The sequence below is a fragment of the Mytilus californianus genome, unplaced genomic scaffold, assembly GCF_021869535.1.
Source record: "Mytilus californianus isolate M0D057914Y unplaced genomic scaffold, xbMytCali1.0.p SCAF_3, whole genome shotgun sequence".
Lineage (NCBI taxonomy): Eukaryota > Metazoa > Mollusca > Bivalvia > Mytilida > Mytilidae > Mytilus > Mytilus californianus.
The window spans coordinates 853144-877806 of record NW_026262679.1 but is presented as its reverse complement, the minus strand read 5'-3'; the positions used below and the strand labels follow the sequence as shown (position 1 = coordinate 877806).

General features: G+C 33.7%; 1 protein-coding gene across 2 annotated transcripts; it reads right to left on the bottom strand.

Annotated features, from left to right (window-relative positions):
- Window positions 1-639: 639 nt before the first annotated feature.
- Window positions 640-24525, bottom strand: LOC127733793 (uncharacterized). Of its 2 annotated transcripts, XM_052243113.1 has the most exons (7): window positions 24485-24525; window positions 19399-23901; window positions 12690-12813; window positions 10959-11038; window positions 9585-9710; window positions 6354-6445; window positions 640-792 (listed from the first exon to the last, which is right to left on the bottom strand). In XM_052243113.1, exons 2-7 carry the CDS (start codon window positions 19546-19548, stop codon window positions 642-644), a joined length of 723 nt encoding a protein of 240 aa, XP_052099073.1. In that variant the 5' UTR covers window positions 19549-23901; window positions 24485-24525; the 3' UTR covers window positions 640-641. The 2 variants fall into 2 exon arrangements, with proteins under 2 accessions (XP_052099073.1, XP_052099072.1); XM_052243112.1 differs by having other exon boundaries at window positions 19399-24501.
- Between the last annotated feature and the right edge of the window lie 138 nt (window positions 24526-24663).

Genomic DNA, 24663 nt, shown 5'->3' with positions numbered 1-24663 from the left:
ATATTTACTGGATCCCATGGCAAATACTCTGTTACCCTTCATGGAGACGCTTACTCCAGTATGCCCTTGATTAAATAAGGATGTTTTTTTTATGTACAAGACGTCATAGTTTATTGCTTTGAATTTGAAATTTAAAAGACAGCAAGAACAGAACATTCAGTATACCGTAATAAATTAAATGATACATATCTGAGAGGGTGATATAGCAGATTGTTACCCCCGGAAAAGAGGGCTTTGCCTCAGTTGACAATGTTTTCCTCGGGTAACAATCTGCTTTATCACCCTCTCAGCTATGTGTTATGTATATATTGTTTGAGAACATTTGCTTCCATCAGTGGATATACAGTATACAATGTGTATTCCTCTTTCATAAATCAAATTAGTCAGACTGTTGCAAATAAGACTAACCAATTCCTTTCTTCCCAACACTTACACTTTTGGGGAAACAGTATTGAAGTGGATGTGATAAAATTCAGAAAATTTAGTTAACTTTTTATATGAAACGTCTTTTTTTTTTTTAGTTGCATAGTAAATCATGGGTTGGGCGATATCAGCAAACAAATAGGCCTTGTAATGGAAGCTATCAAGTTAGGCCAATACAAGTTAAAATCTTTAAAAAAAGTAATTTTATCAGTGGTATATTATGTTGCAAAGGTCAGTGATGTTCGACCAGATTTTACCTTTGACACTTTTGTAGTATTAACATGTGTATGATTTGTAGTGATCTCCATTTCTTCTGTACCTTTATTCGTATTTGCATCCAACATGAATGACAACCCATCCAATAATAGGCTGAAATCATACAAAATACACCAATATAAAGTAAACTGGACATCAACATTTATGTGTACATTATATATAAAGTAAACTGGACTTTCATCAACATTTATGTGTACATTATATATAAAGTAAACTGGACTTTCATCAACATTTATGTGTACATTATATATAAAGTAAACTGGACTTTCATCAACATTTATGTGTACATTATTTGGGTTTCATCATCACAAAACTATTTGAGAAACACATGAAAATTTGCCTATTCAAACTAGAGCTGTCCACATAGCTGGACTAATACCCTGTACATGCATTTTAGTTGCTGCTGTGAAATTCAGTAATGAGGCTGCTGTGAAATTCAGTGATGAAACAATAACATTTTGAGTTCTTTGGCTTCCAGCCATTCATTTTATATAATCATTGCCTCTACGTTAGGTTGACACATGATTACTGACATCTCAACCTGACAGAATTATACTAACTCAGGAACTTTTGTCAATCTAAGTAGAAAGGTACAAAAGTTATGCACTGAAAACAAATTAGACAATGTTTTACTATCATAGGGGTGGAAGGTCACTTTAATAGGGGTCAAATGTTAAAGTCAAGGTCAGAGTGACCTGGCTTTGGTATAAGACACCCAACCCCCAGCCCATGATGCATCTGCATACCAAGTTAAAGCAACTTAAGTTCAATAGTACTAACGTCATGAGCTGGACACAAAACTGGACAGAAACAGATAAGCAAGTGATTCCTAAATACCCCTCCCTCCCACAAGCTTTGTAGGGATATAATAATAATAAGAATACATGAACTTAATTATTTTCATGATTTCTGAAGCTGTCATTTTTTTTAATTATGAAAAAATGTAACAGAAGAAACATCTCAATAAATAAAATTAAACATTTTAATTTTTGTTAATAATATTCTCCACAACAGATATAGATATTACACTATTTATAATCATGCTGTTGAGTTGGTTGCTGAAGATTACCAGCATTGTATGCAGTCATTACAATTTTCAATTAAGTAGTAATTAAAGTATAGAATACTAAAAGAGGGACGAAAGATACCAGAGGGACAGTCAAACTCATAGATCGAAAACAAACCGACAACGTCATGGCCAAAAATAAAAAGACAAACAGACAAATAATAGTACAGATGACACAACATAGAAAACTAAAGACTAAGCAACACGAACCCCACCAAAAACTGGGGGTGATCTCAGGTGCTCCGGAAGGGTAAGCAGATCCTGCTCCACATGTGGCACCCGTCGAGTTGCTTATGTTATTACAAATCCGGTAAATAGTCTAATTCGGTAAGTCACATTCGTGAAAAGGGAAGGGTATTGTAGTTACGACATAAGGAACATATCTGATATCATCTGTGAAACGGTTATTCCATAACGGTCAACCAACTCGTGATGGCGTCCGTAAAATTTACGAAGGGATGACTTCAACTTCACCATTTGGAACTCTTGGTTTAATAGCTTCCTTGTGAGCAGCAATCCTCTATCAAGGAAATCATGATAGGAAACACAAGCCTGGGAATATCGTATCAATTGGGAGATATATACTCCGTATGCAGGCGCTGCTGGAATGTTGCTACATAGAAATGGAAAGTTCACAAATGGGAAGCTGAAATCATCTCTTTTGTCGTAAAGTTTTGTTTTCAACCGACCCTCATTGTCAATTTCTAGATGTAAGTCAAGATATGAGGCAGATTTAACTGTATCTGTAGTATCCTTTATCTCGAGTTCGAAGGGATAGATTCGTTCAACATAGTCACCAAGTTTTGTATTATTTAGTGAGAGAACATCATCTATATAGCGGAACGTAGAGTTAAAGGATATTGCTAACTTCTTATCTCTCTTCCTAAGAAGCTCCTGTATGAATAATAATAAAGAAACAAGTCGGCAAGAAGAGGGGCACAATTGTTTCCCATTGGAATTCCGACAGTCTGTTGAAAAACACGTCCTCCAAACGTAACAAATATGTTGTCAATCAAGAAATCAAGCATCTTGATAATGTCAGTTTCAGAGAATTTTTTGTTTGAATCAGAGTGATTCTTTACAAAGTAGGATTTATCCCTCCCCAAGACAAGATACTTGTATCTACGCTCGCCATTCTTTTTAATGAAACAAAGTAATACCAACTCTTTCAATTTGTCTTTTAGTTTGGAATGGGGAATACTTGTGTAAAGTGTAGAAAAGTCAAATGTTTTAATACTATTGCAAGATGAGAGAGTCTTAGATTGTATGTACTCTAAAAGATCTTTGGAATTTTTTAGTATCGAAATCTGATTCACGCCACCTCTAGAATAGGCAGTTTCACAATAACTTTGGAGCCCGGCTTTGATTGCTGATAAAATAGATGTTAATAATTTAGAAAGAGGTTTCGTGGAGCACTTGGAAGACCCAGCAATATACCGTTGTTTGTAAGGACACTTATGTAGTTTAGGTATCCAATACAGTGATGGAAGATCCAATTCTTCGTCTTTGGTTGAAATTCCAAAGGAACATAGAACAGACCTATGATTATCTAGGATTTCCTCTTTGGTAAGTGTCGTGAGGGTATATGTTGAGTTTCCAAGTGAATTGTCAATACCTAATTCATTTATCAAGCAGTTTATGTAATGATATTTACACACAAAAACGATGTTGTTTGGGGCTTTATCTGCGGGGACAACAACATATTTGTCATGGAGGTAGGACAAGTGTTTTGCAACATTTGGGTCTTTAAAAATTGATGTAGCGTGGGTATTGATATGCCCATTTAGTTTCTTAATTCGGATTTGTATCAACGACCTCACAGCCTTAATCCATTCGGAAAGAGTATCTACGTCTTCTTTCTCGCGTTTAGCCCATTGCCTGGCATAATCCTCGACTGAATCCATCAGTATTTTGAAGTTGTATTTCCAATTGATGGATATTTCGGACCTTTGGATAACAAATTTCGCAGGGAAGTGTTATCGACAATGTTGAGGTCTCCGGTAATAACGTGGCCAGCCGGATTATATGTAAATTTTATCTAATGGATCTATTTGGCAAATCACTTCCTTTAATAAGATGTCAACAGTAAGGATGATGTAGTCAAAATCAATCTTCCAAACTTGATTTGTAACTCTTTAAAATATGAAAACACCCATCATATCAAATCAAACAATAGAAGCATTACAGCAATAATTTAGAATATAATTCATGACCAAAATATCTTTTTTGTTGACCTCTTATTGCTCACCATTTTTCTTGTTTATAATTTCTCATTTTCTACTATGGATTTGCCCAAAATGCATAAATATGGACAAAAATTCGTAAGGGTTCCGCGGAACCCAGTGTCTTGCCTACTTTTTCTGTTAATCGCAGGCTCAACAAAAATGAGGTAGTTAATCAATAAAAATATTCCTCTTGATACTATCTTTTGATTGTAAGAAGCTTCTGTCCAAGTTTGGTAAAAATCCAGGATAGTTTATGAATCTAATAAATGTTTAAAAACTTTAACTGCAGACTGAATGTAATGTTAACTGGAAGAAAACAAAATTTCCTTCTAGATACTAGCATTTGATCATAAACAAGCTTCTGTCCAAGTTTGGTACAAATCCAAAATAGTATAAGAAAGTTATTAAAATTTTAAAAACTTTAACCACAGAGTGAATGTGTTGTTTCCTGGCAGAAAATCTAAGTCCATTTAAAAGTAAAAAATGGAAAAAATGGATTTATTTTTTTTACAAAATTTCCTACTAGATACTAGCTTTTGATCATAAACAAGCTTCTGTCCAAGTTTGGTACAAATCCAAAATAGTATAAGAAAGTTATTAAAATTTTAAAAACTTTAACCACAGAGTGAATGTGTTGTTTCCTGGCAGAAAATCTAAGTCCATTTAAAAGTAAAATAAGGAAAAAATGGATTTATTTTTTTACAAAATTTACTTCTGGATACTATCTTATGATCATAAACAAGCTTCTGTCCAAGTTTGGTACAAACCCAGGATAGTTTAAGAAAGTTATTAAAATTTTAAAAACTTTAACCACAGAGTGAATGTAATATTTCCCGGCAGAAAAACTAAGTCCATTTATAAGTAAAATACGGAAAAAATGGAATTTTATTTTTACAAAATTTACTTCTGGATACTATCTTATGATCATAAACAAGCTTCTGTCCAAGTTTGGTAGAAATCAAGTATAGTTTAAGAAAGTTATTAAAATTTCAAAAACTTTAACCACAGAGTGAATATTTGTGGACGCCGCCGACGACGACGCTGCCGACGGAATGTAGGATCGCTATATCTCGCTTTTTCGACTAAAGTCGAAGGCTCGACAAAAATGATCAATCAAGGGCAATAATTCCTTAAGGAGTCAAAAGATGGTTGGTCATACTGGCATTTTTGTAGATATTGTATGGCTGTCTATCTAGTACATTTTTAGAGATAATTGGCAAAAACATAAAAATTAAACAAATCGTCATCCATATTTGCTTCTTGTACTACTGATTATGTTTGCTATTTATAGTTTCTAACCATCTACTACAGTTTTTGAGATAATAGGCAAAAACATGAGAATAAGCAAAAAATAGGCATTTAAGGTCAAGGAACAGTTAATGGGATATGTCAAAGAGTTGGTAAAATTTTGCATAAAACTTTGGCTTGTTGAACTATAACTGAAAATAGAAATTATAATGCATTTATCTCTTTTATTTACTGAAATATGACTAATTGAATCCTTACAAAATATTTGAACATTTGTATAGAAAGCACATAAAAAACATTCTTAAATTTGTCTTAAAATCATCAAATCTCCATAGATTTTTCATAAAAACTATATAATGTTGATACATAAATTTCTGTTTTAATAGTAAATGTATAACATGATCAAATGGTCACTGACTTTGTTTTTGGTGTATTAACCAATCTGTTAATTACTTAGTTGGTAGTAAAAAATGTCAAAAAATCGACATTTTATAGCATTCAATGCGATGACATTATGCTTATTTTGACGTTTAGTGGTATTTTTTCACCTAGAACATCACTTTGAATGATAGATACCGTTAAACAAAGTCGGTGACCCTATTATTCTTTTACATCATTAAAACTGAAATTTATGTACCAACAATATATATATTTTTTAGCTTAAGTTCAAAAAGTCAAAGTTGTATGCAAATATTAACAAAATCTGTGATAAAGCCCATTTACTGTAACTTGACCTTAAGGGCAATACTCTTCAAAAAGTCATCTGATAACTTTGGTGAAAATAGAAAGCATGTAGATCTTGACATTCTGAGCATTTTTGCCCATGTCATTTGTTCTAATATGGTATTCAAGATATAAGATAATTAATAATTTTTCGCCATTATGTGTGGTTGAAATTGGTTCAGAAGTTTCAGATGAGATTGCCTTTGAAAAGTTATTTTAGATGTCAGATGCTTAGTGATAGCAAAAGCTCATAAGTCCTTTTAGGACAGGGGATAAAATGAACCTTAGGCTATTGTCTTGTTTCATTCATTAAGATTTTGTCTGAAGTGGGTAAGGACAGGGGAGAAATTGAACCTTAGGCTATTGTCTTGTTTCATTCATTAAAGTCTCACCCAACAGATTCTTTTCCTTTATTTGTAGCTGTGCTGTTAATCTGATTGGATAACACACCTGTCAAACTGGAGTACATATCTAAAGCTGTATCCTAAAAGGAAGACAAAATAAATCTAATCCACAGACACAGGAAAGATTTTCAATTAAGTCTTATTTAAAAAAAAAACAAAAAAAAAACAACAAGTCTCACCTTTTCTAACATATTCAGTTAAAGTGGTTGCAAAAAGGCATGATAAAAAAAGAAGTTCCAACAAAAAAGAAATTTGATGTTCACAAACAGTTTTTTTTTTAAAAGGTAATGTTCTAGGTCGCAAAGGATCCATTTACCAACTGCCATAAAATTCCATATCTACACTAGATATGACAATAATTAAAACTGATCTAGAGAGATGTTATGAATCTATGTATCAGTTGCCCCACCATCTGTATCATCTTGCTCAGTTCTTTGTAAAATCCCATATCGTAGCATTTTGACATCGCAGATTTTGTCTAGCTGATCACTTTTCTTTGTTCAAACTGCAACAATGCTATTTACGTTTTGAAATTGTATTGACTGTATATTCATTGTGATATAGTCAGTGACATTAAAATGCCTTGTGAAATTGATTGTGTGTTTCCATAAAGTTTTATCTATTGGAAGAAATTCAAAATTGATAGTTTTTACCCAAAGTATTTTATTTTGAACAGTTTTAAGAGTTGCAGCATAACATAACAACTAGATATCATTGAGATGGGAGCCATCTCTGTGGGCCCCGCTGTGAATAATGTCATGAACAACTAGATATCATTGAGATGGGAGCCATTTCTGTGGGCCCAGCTGTGAATAATGTCATGAACAACTAGATATCATTGAGATGGCAGCCATCTCTGTGGGCCCCGCTGTGAATAATGTGTGGTAAAAAATTTGTATCTTTATCATTGGACATGGGGTTGTCAACTGAAACCGAAGTTTATGACCTTGACCTTTGACCTAGGAAGTTGTACATAAATTATGACACACCCTCTGGTGTTGGTTAATATACATGTCAAGTATAAACTTTGAAATCATAATGGTTCTCAAGATACAGAGAGGACACGATCTTTACCATAGGACATGGGGTTGTCAACTAAAACCAAAGTTTTTGACCTTGACCTTTGACCTAGGAAGTTGTACATACATTATGACACACCCTCTGGTGTTGGTTAATATACATGTCAAGTATAAACTTTGAAATCATAACGGTTTTCTAGATATAGAGCAGACACAATTTGTTAAGGACGGACGGACGGACGAACGAACGGACGGACGGATGGACAGACAGACTGATCACTATAGGGCGTCTGCCATTCGCCAGGGCCCTAATTATATATTGTCTAGCATTTTATCTGTTTCTTAACCTTGTACAATTATTTATTTTTATGTATAGACATATTTTATATATAAAGTTTCTCTCTACCCATAATAGCTTACAAGATTATAGCCAACAACTAAAAATGGATAAACATTGTCATTTAAGGGCAATAACTCATATAAGTAGGCTTCTGATAATTTTTGTTACTTTAACATATTTGAAGATCTGATTTTGCAAACATTTTTGCTTTTCAATATTCTCGCTTGTTATATTTTCCAGAAAAAGATGGGTAAAATTTTTCAATGAAGGGCAATTTCTCCAATAAGGAATTGACTAATGATTTTGGCAATGTTTCATGCCTAAACTAGATAAAATAATATTCATTTGTAGATCTTTTCTTGCTGATCAATTTTGTGATTTTCAAATACACCACCACAACTGTCAACTTTGAAATAAGATATTCATATAAAAACAAGAGTTGTATGCTGAAATATCTCACCTGCTTTACTGATTATGATATAATGTGATGTTAATACTACAGCAATAATGGAGCAAGTTCGGTAAGATAAATGGCCCGATTATCAAGTTCAATGTTTCAGGATAAAAAAAATGTTTTAAGCTGATGAAAAGACATGTGAGGACGTTAAATAGAACTATTCGTGTCATTTATTTTGGAGCGTTTTTACATCCCAAATAGGTCAAAAAAGAGATTTTTGTGAATTTTGACAAAATGGTACTGATTTCAACCAAATTAAGGCCTAGGAAACATAGAGCTCAGGCATCAACAAACTAAATATTTAAGTCATAAAAAAGATTATGTGAAAAGGATTTTCTTTGTCAGCGGCTGCGCTATGTTTCCTGTCCAAGGAATAAATAGAAATTTACACGTTTTAATGGAAATTTGTGGAAAATCAAAATGAGTGCTATTTGTGAAGTCATGAATAGAACGCAAGTACTTAAATTTTCAAAAAAAAGACACATTTTCTATCTAGTCATTGTATTAGCTATGATTCATTGTTATATTGGTCAATTAATCCTAATTTTAAATTTTAGTTAGAAATAGGGGCGGCTATTTTAGGCCTTATCAAACCTACTCCTTTAACATTATCAACGATCCATGAAAATATGGTCAAGACTCACATACTGTGACAAAAGTCACAATATTTGTCAAAAATTCGTAAGGGTTCCGCGGAACCCAGTGTCTCGCCTACTTTTGCTGTTAATCGCAAGCTCAACAAAAATGAGAAAAAAAAATCAATAAAAATATTCCTTTAGATACTATCTTTTGATTGTAAGAAGCTTCTGTCAAAGTTTGGTATAAATCCAGGATAGTTTACGAATCTAATAAATATTTTAAAAACTTTAACTGCAGACTGTATCTAATGTTTACTGGAAGAAAAACTAAGTCCATTTATAAGTAAAATACGGAAAAATTGAAATTTTTTTTTGAACAAATTTACTTCTGGATACTATCTTATGATCATAAACAAGCTTCTGTCCAAGTTTGGTACAAATCCAGGATAGTTTAAGAAAGTAATTAAAATTTTAAAAACTTTAACCACAGAGTGAATGTAATGTTTCCCGGCAGAAAAACTAAGTCCATTCACAAGTAAAATACGGAAAAACAGGAATTTTATTTTTACAAAATTTACTTCTGGATACTATTTTATGATCATAAACAAGCTTCTGTCCAAGTTTGGTAGAAATCCAGGATAGTTTAAGAAAGTTATTAAAATTTCAAAAACTTTAACCACAGAATGAATATTTGTGGACGGCGCCGACGACGACATCGAAGGAATGTAGGATCGCTATGTCTCGCTTTTTCGACTAAAGTCGAAGGCTCGACAAAAAATCTGAAAGCTGGACTGGAAGCCGTTGGAAGAGCCTATATAGGTATACCTGAGTATAATCTGTCAATTCATCAGATATTGATGTAGCTGAATTCAACACTCCTGCCACTAGATCTAGATCATCTAAACTTGTAACTGACACTTTCGTTAAACTGGAGACAATTACTTCTCTAATCTAAAACAAAATACCAGATTTTTACATATTCAAGGATATGTTTCTTATTTTTTGCATTTTCTTTCACAATACTGAACAATAAACATGCAAGGATTATGCCAGTCTTTGGGCATAGCTGTAAACTGCTTATGGCTAATTCTACCTTCAAGGCTTGACTTTTGTTAAAGTTGGTAACATATTTTAAAAAGAGGGAAATAATAAGGAAATAAAAACAAAATTATGAATGATAAACTTACCATGGCCAAGATCAATATCATGTAGGGATGTGTACAACTTTCACTGTGCTGTTTTGAAGACCAGTATACAGCAATATGATTAAAAAAAAATCTTTAATTTTAAGTGTTCAAGTTTCTTCAATCTTCATAGGTGCAACCAATCAAAATGCATGTATATGATAGTTCCCAAGGGAATCTATCTTAATGCTACTTAGTATTCTTTTCTTTTTATATTAAAAAAAAACAACCATTATGAGGTCTTATAATTGCCAATGTTATATTATGGGAGGGGAGATAAAGCAGAGGTTATAGTTTTGAGTATAATAACATTTTAACAGGTTCTACAAACCCTTCATCTTGAATGTGACGTTGACTGTTACAATGTAATTATAAAAATAAGAAGATGTGGTAAGTCCACACATCAGTAAAATACTAAAATTTGGATAAAAAAATTAGTTTTACTACGGGTACTATCTTTTGATGATGAAAAAAAACTTCTGTCCAAGTTTGTAAAACTCCATGAACATTTGACAAAGCTATACAAGTTCTGAAACATCTACGTCAATTTGAGAGTAAACTATGGAAAAATGAAAAAAAATTAAAAGAATTTAAATTTTACTATAAATGGTGTCTCTTGATTATGAAGAAGCTTCTCTAAAGGTATCCTGAAATTCCATAACAGTTTGATAAATGTTATTGATGATTTAAAAACTTGTACCATATAGACTGTATATTGTTAACTCTCAAGAAATTCAGTCCATTTATATGTGACATACGGAAAAATAAAAATAATAAATAAAAATTTTGATCCACATGTTATCTCTTATCACAAAGAAATTCTGTCCATGTTTCATAGAATTCCATGAAGTTTTGACAAGTTATTGATGTCTAAAAAAAACTTAAATCACAGATTGAACTTAAATGTTGACATCACCTTTAGAATCTTGGATTGCATTGTGGTTTTGCAACTTTTGTCACAGACAAGATAACAAGGTGTTATGTATGTCTACATTTCAAGTATATAACGTTTTACCTGTTTACTTTCTTCGTCATTTGATTTGTTGACATTATCATTCAATGATGACGCAACACCTCCTAAGATGTTTACAGCACCTGTTAGTGAAAAGTATGTTGCTTATCATGTTTTGAACTATTATCTTCCTGAGTTAATTACAACACCTGTAATTGTATGATTTATGGCTCATTAGAATTAAAATAATCATTACATAGATGCCAGCCCCCCTTTGTAGCAATCAGTAAAAAATATTAAGAATTCTGTAATTTGTGATTTTTTTCAGTAATAACATTTTTTTTTTAAATATTTTAATCATCATACTATAAACAACTGGGCACACAGTGACAAATAAAAGACTTTCTTACTTTATCAATGACAAGTATGATTCAAAGTTGACGAGCAAGTGAGGAAAACCGATCATCGCACTGATTGGAAGTCTTGTTCACAAAATATTTGCAAAAGGCATAATGCTCTGGTTTTTTATTTCGTTGTCCAAGTTTTCTTTCCTTACTGCAGAAATTAAATTGTTCCATCAGACATTGTACTTGCCGGGTTCATTAGTTATTTGGAATGGAACAAGAAATGGATAGATTACTTTCTTCTATGGTTAGTCCCGAGAAACAAGTAAGAATAATCCAAATCATGCAAGTGCTTATTGTTACAAAATTATAACCAAAAATTAATGAAGAATGTGTCCATGGGACACAAATGATGCCCCCTCTTGCATATAACGTTATAAAGGGACATTACTCGAAGAACAGTAAAAGCGACGCCACCTAAATTTGAACTTGATTTGAGTTTTGTGGTAATAAGTATAGTGTTTAAGTTTCATAACATTTGGTTGAGGCAAACTTAAGTTGGAGAATGAAAAAGAAAAATTCAACAATTTGTCCATTTGTAAAGGGCATAACTCTAGAACTGTAAAAGTGACACCACCCATATTCAATCTTGATCTGTGTTTTGAGGTAATAAGCATTGTGTACAAGTTTCATAACATTTGGTTGAGATAAACTAAAGTTAGAGAAGGAAAACCAATTTTTGGGACCTACAGACTGACAAGCGTAACACTTAATGCCCCTTCAGCTGCTTCAGAGGCATATTAGAGTGTCATATTGATCAAAATGATATTCAAACAGGGAACTGTTCCAGACAGGTGATGAACATAAATCCGTAAATAGTAGATTGTTAATCGTAACACCGTAATTTTGGTTAATAATTCTTAACCATTACAGATAAATCTTAACAGTTGGCAACTATGGCATTACAACTGGCTACAACATCTCCTTACATACTTACAGCATCTATAATTTGGAGATAGTATTTTGAATTTGATAACTTGCAGGAACCAATTAGCTATTTACTGGCCAGAAGATTGATACAATGGTCAACACTTGTTAGGGCACGAATAAGTACCAACCAAAATGATAAATAAAACTGTATTCAAGGGCTTTATGTTCAGCATCAGTATTAAATCTCTAGGGAGTCTTAAAGACTAATAAAAGTTGACAAAAAATATTTGTGATCTGGATCAATATTTGAGGTGATTGCATCTCACAAGTGCTTTAAACCACATGCCTTTCATACATTTCTTATATTACTCCTTTAAATATTACTTCTTATAGACTGACAATATGTTTCTATTACTTTTTGCCATGAATTTTTAAACCTATGCTTGAAATTTTTTTTAACTAACATACTTAAATAATCTCCATTGTCCATCAGGTTATTATTTTTTTTAAATTAACATACCTGTATAGTCTCCATTGTCCATCAAGTTATTAATAACACTGTCATTAGAATTCACATCACTGCCAATCAGATCTGTAATTACACCAGTTACATCACCACTGGAGTACATTCTCATTGGAAACACCTACAGAGAAAGTCAATAAGATCTGTAATTACATCTGTTACATCACCACTGGAGTACATTTTCATTGGAAACACCTACAAACAAAGCCAATCAGATCTGTAATTACATCTGTTACATTACCACTGGAGTACATTCTCATTGGAAACACCTACAAAGAAAGACAGTCAGATCTGGTATTACATCTGATACTTCACCACTGGAGTACATTCTCATTGGAAACACCTACAAAGAAAGACAGTCAGATCTGTAATTACATCTGATACTTCACCACTCGAGTATATTCTCATTGGAAACACCTACAAACAAAGCCAATCAGATCTGGTATTACATCTGTTACATCACCAATGGAGTACATTCTCATTGGAAACACCTACAAACAAAGCCAATCAGATCTGTAATTACATCTGTTACATCTACACTGGAGTACATTCTCATTGGAAACACCTACAAACAAAGCCAATCAGATCTGTAATTACATCTGTTACATCACCACTCAAGTACATTTTCATTGGAAACACCTACAAACAAAGCCAATCAGATCTGTAATTACATCTGTTACATCACCACTCGAGTACACAAATGTACATTCTCATTGGAAACACCTACAAACAAAGCCAATCAGATCTGGTATTACATCTGTTACATCACCAATGGAGTACATTCTCATTGGAAACACCTACAAACAAAGCCAATCAGATCTGGTATTACATCTGTTACATTACCACTGGAGTACATACTCATTGAAAACACCTACAAACAAAGCCAATCAGATCTGTAATTACATCTGTTACATCACCACTGGAGTACTCATTTGGTGGAAACACCTACAAAGAAAAAGTCAATCAGATCTGTAATTAAACCAGTTACATCACCACTGGAGTACATTCTCATTGGAAACACCTACAAACAAAGCCAATCAGATCTGGTATTACATCTGTTACATCACCACTGGAGTACATTCTCATTGGAATCACCTACAAACAAAGCCAATCAGATCTGGTATTACATCTGTTACATCACCACTGGAGTACATTCTCATTGGAAACACCTACAAACAAAGCCAATCAGATCTGTAATTACACCAGTTACATTACCACTGGAGTACATTCTCATTGGGTGGAAACACCTACAAAGAAAGTCAATCAGATCTGGTATTACATCTGTTACATCACTGCTGGAGTACATACTCATTGGGTGGAAACACCTACAAACAAAGCCAATCAGATCTGTAATTACATCTGTTACATTACCACTGGAGTACATTCTCATTGGAAACACCTACAAACAAAGCCAATCAGATCTGTAATTACATCTGTTACATTACCACTGGAGAACATACTCATTGGGTGGAAACACCTACAAAGAAATTTAATCAGATCTCCTATTACATCTAATACATCTCCACTCAAGTACATACTCATTTGATGGAAACACCTACAAAGAAAGTCAATCAGATCTGTAATTACATCTGTTACATCACCACTGGAATACATACTTATTTGAAATACCTACGAAGAAAGTCAATCAGATCTGTAATTACATTTGTTACATTACCACTGGAGTACATACTCATTGGAAAAACCTACAGCTATTTCGTGATGGCTAGTTTTTCTTGGTGGAGGAGGCCAGGGTGCACAGAAAGAACCACAAACCTAGGTTAGGAAAACTGGAAATCCTAGTCAACTAAGATTAGAGTTAAACACACCTGCGACATGCAGGGTTCCGAACTCACAACCTCGGTGTTGACAGGCTAGTGATGTACAGTAGTTGAACTAATTTGACCACTCAGCAGTTGAAGCCCACATTTTAGTTATGTGTATGGCAAGTATTTAAAGAATAGCATCTGTATTCTGTTTAAATAATATTTCAAATTATTTGAACTAGCAAAGCACAGTTTGAAAATTTGTAACAATAAGTTTTTAGTGTCTAATCCAAACAATTAGGAAACATGTGTAATCTGAATATGAAGATTTTACAACATGCAAAATAGGAAGTTTACCTAAATAAAATTCATCATAAACAAACCTGTCATTAATGATAACCGATAAACTGCTTATATAGACTTTTCCGAAGAGGGTAGATATGTAATGGGGTACTTGAGACAAAATCAAATAAATAATATGAAAACCCAGTCTATCAATGAATATTATTGCTGTTCTTTATCTTGACAGTTCCTGAAAGGCCTTCATTGGAGAATATAAGAGCTCATAATTACATCACATACATGTTTCCTAAGAATCTGTAATTTTGATTGGGAGGCATTCCAAAATTATATTTTGTTTCCCAAAAACGCAACATTCATGACTGCAAATGCTCCCTATGACAATGTTACAGCAGTGCATAGGAACAAACAAATAGTACTGTGATATAAATCATGGCATAAAATATTGAATTATAAGAATTCAGTGCTTGTTTTTGTAGTTTGAAAGAGTTGTGACAGCATTGATAGTGCACACATTTTTAGTACTCAAAATGTTCTATGGTCAATGCTTTTACACCCAAATAACCTGTAAAGTTCATTTTTATCTGCATGAAATTCACATAAAAAGGACACCATCTGCGGGTTTGTCATTCCCCCCCCCCCCCCCCCCCAAAAGGAAAAATGAAAAGGGGAATTTGGGTTAGTTTTTAGCCTAAGAAAATTCAATTCTATAAAACTAATTCAAATTTGCACATAACCTATTGAAATACAAATGATAAAAAACAAATTCAAGATCAAGTATGGCAACTTAAATAAAAGAACAAGAGTTCCAATGTCCCCCGTGTTGCACATATTTTATCTATCCAGGGGCAATAACTAAAAAAAAAAACCCACTTTTTTTTGTTGTTCTCTAAAACAATTCGTAAATAAAAAGCGTGCGCTTGGGACAAAAAAGTTTTTTTTATTGTATACTAAAATATTTCAAACAGATCTTCAAGGGCATTACTTATAGTATACTATAAGTTTTATAAAAAAATTGTACCCGTGAGAGTGCTACGAGTCCATTTTCCATAAATTTAATATTTCCAAGGGGCATACCTCTTAAAAAAAGTCGATCGGCCACCATTATAAAACTTGTCCGAGATATTGCTGATATTAACCTATAGTATAAGTTTTATAAAAATCTGGCAAGAATTGTACCTGTGAGAGCGCTAAGAAGACTGGACGGACGCCGAGATTCCTCCATATCCCCCGCAACGTGTTACGCAGGGTACAAAAATTGTGCTAGGTATACAGAGCTTACCGAATAAAGGCTTGTATAGTACGCAGTTTTATTCTCCAAAATTGAACTGCCAGATAGGGGTGCGGACTATAGAGTACTATAAGCAAGGAATAATAAAAAAAATTCTATTTCGCGAGGTGGTTTGTTAACGTTCCACCTTGTTTGTTATTGATATTGTAGAGTGTGCTCTAATCATTTTCAAAACTAATAATTTAACTAATCCCTATTAATATGCTATTTTTATTCAATATCAAGTTAATACTGATAAATTTAAAAATTAAATGCTTCACTTCAAATTTCTCGTTTCTTTTCACTGCATTGCTTAAAAAATCTCTGGAATCTGCTTGAATGTAACGGAACGAAAAAAGTATAAAAGTCAACCGTAAACCAGCTTACGATGTATAAAATACAAAATGTAATCGGTTATTTGTTCCTTTGGTGTTTCATACTGACATATGTGTTTTGTATTGGCTTAAGATCCTTCAAACATTAATGTTATAGATATATTAAATATTGTTTTACACAAGAATGGAACTGTTTCACTTTAAAGTTGATTTCAACTGATACCTATTAAGTACGGATTTCCCTTACACTCTCACCATATTTATTTTCTTTTACACATGCTATTCAAACTTCCAGTTTAAACATACACAAGTTTCTAAATTGCTTTTTGTGTGATATTGACTATTTTAACAATCGTGCGGTGTTCTAGAACCATTTACAAGCAGTTTCAACTTCTGTTTGAAGATGGAAAACAATACCGCAAACAACCACACACGATTTGAAATTACCAGAGTTTTGTGAGACATTTTCTAACAGGAGTTTTTTTACCTGAAATTTCGTGGCGAGAATGAGGGTGCGGACAATGTAATAGTGCAAACTATACAAGCCCGTTTAAGGTAATATATACCCTTTTGGGGAAATGGTGATTTTTTTTACTAGAGGTTTTCTCTAGAAAAGGCACAATTTTCAAGTCATAATCAAAGTGCTGGATAGCACCTGTGGAAAGTTTGCGACGGTAGATGTTTAATATTTCAAATAGGTTGTAAATGTGTAGATTGGGTGTTTAACTTGTTTTCCTACTTTAAAAAAAACCTACTCAATACAAAAAATAATTGTAACATGATGCTGTTACGAAGTCTCCCAAACAAAGCTCCCATAATTAGTCATTCCCAGGAAATGGGTGGGAGTGACCCCAAGGGATTCGCCTTTTATTTCATTTGATTTGTTTTATTGTACCATACAAGAATATATATGGTTTCGGAGTGGGGATCTTGACTGTTTTTAAAAGTTCTCAAAACAGGATGGGGTGGGGGTGACACCCAGGGACTCCCTCTATATTTCATTTGATTTGTTTTATTGTCCCATACAAGAATAAATATGGTTTAGGGGTGGGGATCTCGACCGTTTACAAGTTTTCAAAAAGAAGGGGGGTGGGGTGACCCCTGTGGAGTTCCTCTATATTTCATTTGATTTGTTTTATTGTCCCATACAAGAATAAATATGGTTTATGAGTGGTGATCTCGACCGTTTACAAGTTCTTAAACAGGAAGGGGGTGGGGGTGACACCCAGGGACTTCCTCTATATTTCATTTGATTTGTTTTATTGTCCCATACAAGAATAAATATGGTTTAGGGGTGGGGATCTCGACCGTTTACAAGTTTTCAAAAAGAAGGGGGGTGGGGTGACCCCTGTGGACTTCCTCTATATTTCATTTGATTTGTTTTATTGTCCCATACAAGAATAAATATGGTTTAGGGGTGGGGATCTCGACCGTTTACAAGTTCTTAAACAGGAAGGGGGTGGGAGTGACCCCAGGGGACTCGCCTTTTATTTCATTTGATTTGTTTTATTGTCTCGTACAAGAATATTTATAGTTTCGGGGTGGGGATCTTGACCGTTTACAAGTTCTCAAAACAGGATGGGGTGGGGGTGACACCCAGGGACTCCCCCTATATTTCATTTGACTTGTTTTATGGTCCCATACAAGAATATATATGGTTTAGGGGTGGGGATCTCGACCGTTTACAAATTTTCAAAAAGAAGGGGGGTGGGATGACCCCTGTGGACTTCCTCCAATTTCATTTGATTTGTTTTATTGTCCCATACAAGAATATATATGGTTTATGGGTGGGGATTTCCACCGTTTACAAGTTCTTAAACAGGAGGGGGTGGGGCTGATCCAGAGGGACTCCCGTTATATTTCATTTGATTTGTTTTATGATCCTGTGTTCATTACGGAAAACCGCATGTGTCTATCACTTACTGTTTTCACGTTATAGTCATTTGAAAATTTAAAAAAAATAAATCCCATAGGGTTCTATAGTAAATCCCTCCCTTCTGTTGGTCCCTCAAAATACCCCTAAATAGACCTCAAGAAGAAAAATAATAAGAACTGAGCAAAACAATAAGACTCCAAACTTTGTTTGGGAGACTAAATAGCAAGTAGTATAATTACGAATTTTGTTATAGTCCGATTTTCTGATGCCGATTATGTAATAGGCAGAGTTTATTAAAGTCCGAGTCTGTTGTGGGCCGAGATGAGATACCGGGATACTTTCGATACACTTGGGCTTTTACGTCTTTAATAAATATTGTAAAAATCGTAGTAAGCGTCGAAAAATGTTCATTCATGAAATATTTTAAACACAGTATTTATTTTCTCTTCAACCGGAGGACAGGAGGAAACCCCTGAAACTGGGATTATAGTACTCCCGTTGATATGGATCTCACGCATGTCTGGGGAATACCGATAAAAGCATAACGTAGAAACTGCTGTCTTGTGTAGATGTGTATTGATTTTACTTCCGTGCAGCGCAGATCCGCGAAGTAGTGTTTGTGATAGCCATTTTCAAAATGAAGTTGAATTATTTGAATTATCGATAAACATTCAGTATATTTTAATTCAAACTGTAAACTAATCAAAATAGAAGTAACTCAAAATTTCAAAAGCATCTTCCTAGAATTAGTTGTCAAACACAAGTACTACTTTAACTAGGAGTAGAACACACATCCTAAAGTAAGATAGTCTGTCACTTCCAGTTTGAGGCCAATGCCTTAGGAAAGATTTTGCTATAGCAAGCTATAGCAAACTTTCCAAAAATTACATGAGTACTTACTATGACGATTAGCCTTAATTGAACACTTCTTCACCAAAATACTTATTGCATAAAAAGTACTATCAAGGTGCATTGCCTGATACTGGAGGTTAACCAGTTTACCTGAACGGTAAACTAGAAGTACCAGATTTTAGATTCATCATATATCTGTGCTCAAGTATCCTTTCATCTCTGTTCTGAGCTTCACATTCTCCATTCAATAAAATATAAAGGGAGAAAAAAATAAATTATGTTGATTCATAAATATTTCCCTTTAACATACCTTTACTACTAGATCTGTACATTTACCAACTATCTGCAAGCCATGAGATTTGTCTACTGATATACTTATATTATATGTGTAATTCTCTTTCTTATGACCAGCATGCAGGTACATATAAGTCATGTCAGGTGAATGACCTAAATAAATCATATCGTGTTTACCTGAAAAACAAAGCAATATTGCCTAAATAAAGCATATTGTGTTAACCTGAATCAAAGCGCGAAAGCGCTGTAAAGGCAGTTAATTGCATTTTTAGTCCAGTTATATCATTATCTTGCATAGTACATTGTACTTATCAGAGGTGGCTTTCAGTATTTAAGATTTAGAGTTCTCTAATGATATTGAACAAGTTTTATGAATGTCATATTCTGAGCACTATATGAAGGCTATTGTTCTCACTTGTTTATGAACTAGTGCATTATGTCCAGTTTGTACCTTTTTTATCTATGTTTATAGTCAAGTACTGTTTAAAATAGTTTGGCATTTTCTCTTTAGTAATAATTAAATTTAATCATCTGTATTTTATTCAACTTTGCAAATGTGGTTTGTTACTGGTAAGTACAATGTATGGATGATAGTTGTTTCATTGGCAATCATAACACATCTCCTTATTTATATAATGATCTATATTCAACGACCTCAGGTACAAAAAAAATGTACGTAACTAAACTATGATGGGAAACCTTTGACTTCTTTCTTTTATATACCCGGTAAACTTTTGATTTGGTACCATAGAACTATGTAGAATAAATGTACATTGCAACATGTCAACTCTTTCAATGACAATACTTTTTTAGAAACTAGAACTCCAAGCAAAATTATATTTCCAAGTATAAACTAATTTATGAATGAAACAAGAGTGCATACGCTGAAATGTCTCGCCTTATTTACTAATCATTGATATTATGTTGATAGTCCTAAATATAAAGCTTTATTACAACTGTCACATAAACTTAACATTAACCAAGTAAACTAAACATTGACCAATGAACCAAGAAAATGAGGTCAAGGTCAGATGAACCATGCTAGGCAGGCATGTACAGCTAACAATTCTTCCATACAACAAATATAGTTGACCTATTGCTTATAGTTTAAGAAAAACAGACCAAAATACAAAAACTTAAAACTGAGCATTGAACCTTGAAAATGAGGTCAAGGTAAAAAAAAACCTGCGTGACTGACAAATAGATCATAAAATATTTCCATACACCAAATATAGTTGAACTATTGCATATAGTATTAGAAAAAAAGACCAAAACTCAAAAACTTAACTCTGACCACTGAACCATGAAAATGAGGTCAAGGTCAGATGACACCTGCCAGCTAGACATGTACACCTTACAATCATTCCATACACCAAATATAGTAGACCTATTGCATACAGTATAAGAAAAACAGACCAAAACACAAAAACTTAACTATAACCACTGAACCATGAAAATGAGGTCAAGGTCAGATGACACCTACCAGTTGGACATGTACACCTTACAGTCCTTCCATACACCGAATATACTAGACCTATTGCTTATAGTATCTGAGATATGGACTTGACCACCAAAACTTAACCTTGTTCACTGATCCATGAAATGAGGTCGAGGTCAAGTGAAAACTGTCCGACGGGCATGAGGACCTTGTAAGGTACGCACATACCAAATATAGTTATCCTATTACTTATAATAAGAGAGAATTTAACATTACAAAAAATCTTAACTTTTTTTTCAAGTAGTCACTGAACCATGAAAATGAGGTCAAGGACATTGGACATGTGACTGACGGAAACTTCGTAACATGAGGCATCCATATACAAAGTATGAAGCATCCAGACCTTCCACCTTCTAAAATATAAAGCTTTTAAGAAGTTAGCTAACGCCGCCGCCGGATCCCTATCCCTATGTCGAGCTTTCTACGACAAAAGTCGCAGGCTCGACAAAAAGGAGTTCTTAATTAAGAAATAAACTGATTCGCTGAGCGCAGCTGGATACACCCGCAGAGGTCCAACCCTGAACAGTTGGGGCAAAAATGGACACAATATTCAAGCTTGATACAGGTCTGAATTTGGATTGTAATTAAATATTTGACATATTATAGTTTCTGAATAAATGTGGTCAAAGAACTTGAAATCGGTTACATGTATATGAATTGAATTTATATTCAATTAAAGATTTCTTGCTGTTATGCAATACACTGTGCTGTTGCGCAATACTTAATAAATCTGTTGCCAGACTATAAACAAATAAAGTTCAATTTCTTCTCAATGTCATATTTGAAATTCATGAAAATCAATATGGAGATTACATCAATAGCTATAAATAATTCATGCGAACTGCTTAAAGCATTTTTGAGTTGTTGTCCAAAAACTGGAAAATCCCCCCTTTTTTAATGAATAAAACCCCATAACTCAGAAATGTAAAATCTAAAATTTATAAAATTCTAAAGGGAGCTTACGGATTGATAATTTAGTCTTAGATGCAAGATTTTTTTATCAGTTGTTAGTGGCTTTGAACAAGCTGTCAGTAAATGCGAGTACTCTCAGATCTGTACTTAGTGTCTTTTTGTTGTTTGGATGTACAACTACCCGGCCACGTCCACTTGTATTTGTATTTATCCGTCTGATGAGTTAAGCCTCTTTCAACTGATTTTTATAGTTCATTCTTATATTGTACTGTTACACCACTGTCCCAGGTTAGGGGTTGGGTTGAGATCCCGCTAACATGTTTAACCCCGCCACATTCTGTATGTACATGTGTGTGCCTGTCCCAAGTCAGGAGCCTGTAATTCAGTGGTTATCTTTTGTTTATATGTTGCATATTTGTTATTCTTTCATTTTTTGTACATAAATTAGGCCGTTGGTTTTCTTGTTTGAATTGTTTTACATTGTCATTTCGGGGCCTTTTATAGCTCACTGTGCGGTATGTGCTTTGCTCATTGTTGAAGGCCTTACTGTGACCTATAGCTGTTAATTTCTGTGTCATATGGTCTCTTGTGGAGAGTTGTCTCATTGGCAATCATACCACATCTTCTTTTTTATATTTACATCAACAGATATAAACAATTCACCAAAGTCAAGGTGAGACAACAAAACTTAGTTGTAAGATCTCTGAAATTTTTTACACGGTACAAGTTTTTCTAATTGTTGGAGATTGTACGGTGACAGTAACACCTGTAACTGCTTAACCCATTTCTTATGCACTTTGGTTCGATAAACTCACTGAATATATATCATACCACATCTCCTTATTTTTATACATGCATGCATTACAATTTACATGTGCATGTAATTGTAAATAATATTTATATATATATATATATCAGAACAAACTTCATTGCGTCACTTTTATTTATGCATCCTTTGGCACAATACAAGTTCTAAAATTACACAACATAAAACAACTAAATGTTATTTCAGATGAAAGTTTTGTTTCAGTTCCATTCATAGGATTTATTAGAATTTTGTATGTTTTGCCAAGTCCAATAATTAGCTCTATGTGCACGTGTTAATTGGAGACTTTTCTATCCCGTATAAGAGTTTTGGAACTAATTCTGTTTCTTTTTTTGAAAAAAGTGAGCAAACAAATCTTGCAAATTTAAACCTTTGTCTGCCATCACACTGTCACCTGGATCACATAATTGAACTATTCTACATCTTTCAACTATTTCACAGTCACTGGTACAACCAACATATGCATTAGAGACATAGTTGACTAAACCACCAGGTGTCGAACATACAAGTATTTTCAGTGTTTCTGTTTTTATATGATGAAAAGGTTGCCTGAGCTCTAGGAGCTTTAGGTTTTATGAAGGGATATTCTGTGCTTTCAATAATAATCCAAGTTGTAGGAAACTTTAATTTGAAGTTGGATGGCGAAAAATACCTGACTAAACCACTAAATGGCCAAGTGTTAGCCTCACGCCACTGTTTAGACATAAAAACAATCCATGTTTACACAATATTCTTAACACTAGTTTCAATCTAGAATCTAGACAGTTCAAAGTTGGTTGTATAATGCCTCAATTTCATCAAAGTCATAAAAAAACTGATTTTCAAATGACACCCTATCAATTTGAAAATATATGTATCTCAAACAATGTGCTGCTGGACCAAGTGTGGTCAAAACAAATAAAAATTTAGTATACAACTCTAAACCGGTATAAAAATGCATGGCTGTGTCACGTGTCTTCATTTCAAAATTCTCTGCTGAAAATATAGGCATTGATGGTGTTTGCGTAATTCCATCTGTGAAGCTCAACATATTAGCTCGGCAGTTGGTGGTGGACAGTCATAAATCCTGTCTGCAGTATGAATGACTTCTTCAGGAAAACCAACTTTACGATCAAAACTTTCCTCTAGATTTCTACTACAATATTCATCAAGTTTAGTTCTTTTGTTTTCACAGGAAACTGCCCTGATTTTTCTTTTTGCGGACGATTCAGTCTCTTGCTTAGTCCAGGAAAATAGGCTGGGAATGGCAGTAGACTTAAGTCTCTGTATGGTGGGTTTGCGCCCTGAAAAAGGTTATAAAACATTAGTTTTTTGATAATTAAATGAACTTCCATTTGCAATGCATACTTTGTACTACCTGGCAAAATATTAACTAGATTTATTCATTACAATCTGGATAAAACTATGTTAGCCTGATTCAATGTACATCAAAATGTATGTTATGTAAATCCAAAGGACAAACAATGAGAGACGTATGCAACAAACATACATTGTTTGTACCTAAATAACTATAACATAGATGAGAGCATGTCATTGTTTTGTTCCTGTTAACATTGTCATTGATATTTTTCAAGAAAGTCTATGAGGCATAGCTTATGCATTCATGTCATTACTACATTAGCATAATTACTGCTAAAATAATTCTCAGTATGATAAACCTCTTGTAAGAAATCATTATAATTGTAGCAAGCACCAAAAAATCTCAAACAGATCACACTGAATCGTAATCTAAAAAAGTATGACGTCTTGAATTAACCACCCCCTTTTATTCTAAAACGATAATTGCGGTTGTAAACAGACTTTGGTTTATTCGCATGGCGATTACATATATAACTATATATTTTAAAAAAGAAAATAGAGTTTTACCATGAATAGTTTCCCGCATGTAGTCTTTTCAGTAAAATGTGCCTGCAAACAACAGCTGATTGAGATGGACTCCACGATTTCATCGTGTTCTCGTCCAATCTGCGTATGGGCCATGGCGTTGATCCAACTTTTCCTTCTTTTTAAGTCATTTGGAAATGCATGTCCTCTTAAATGACATC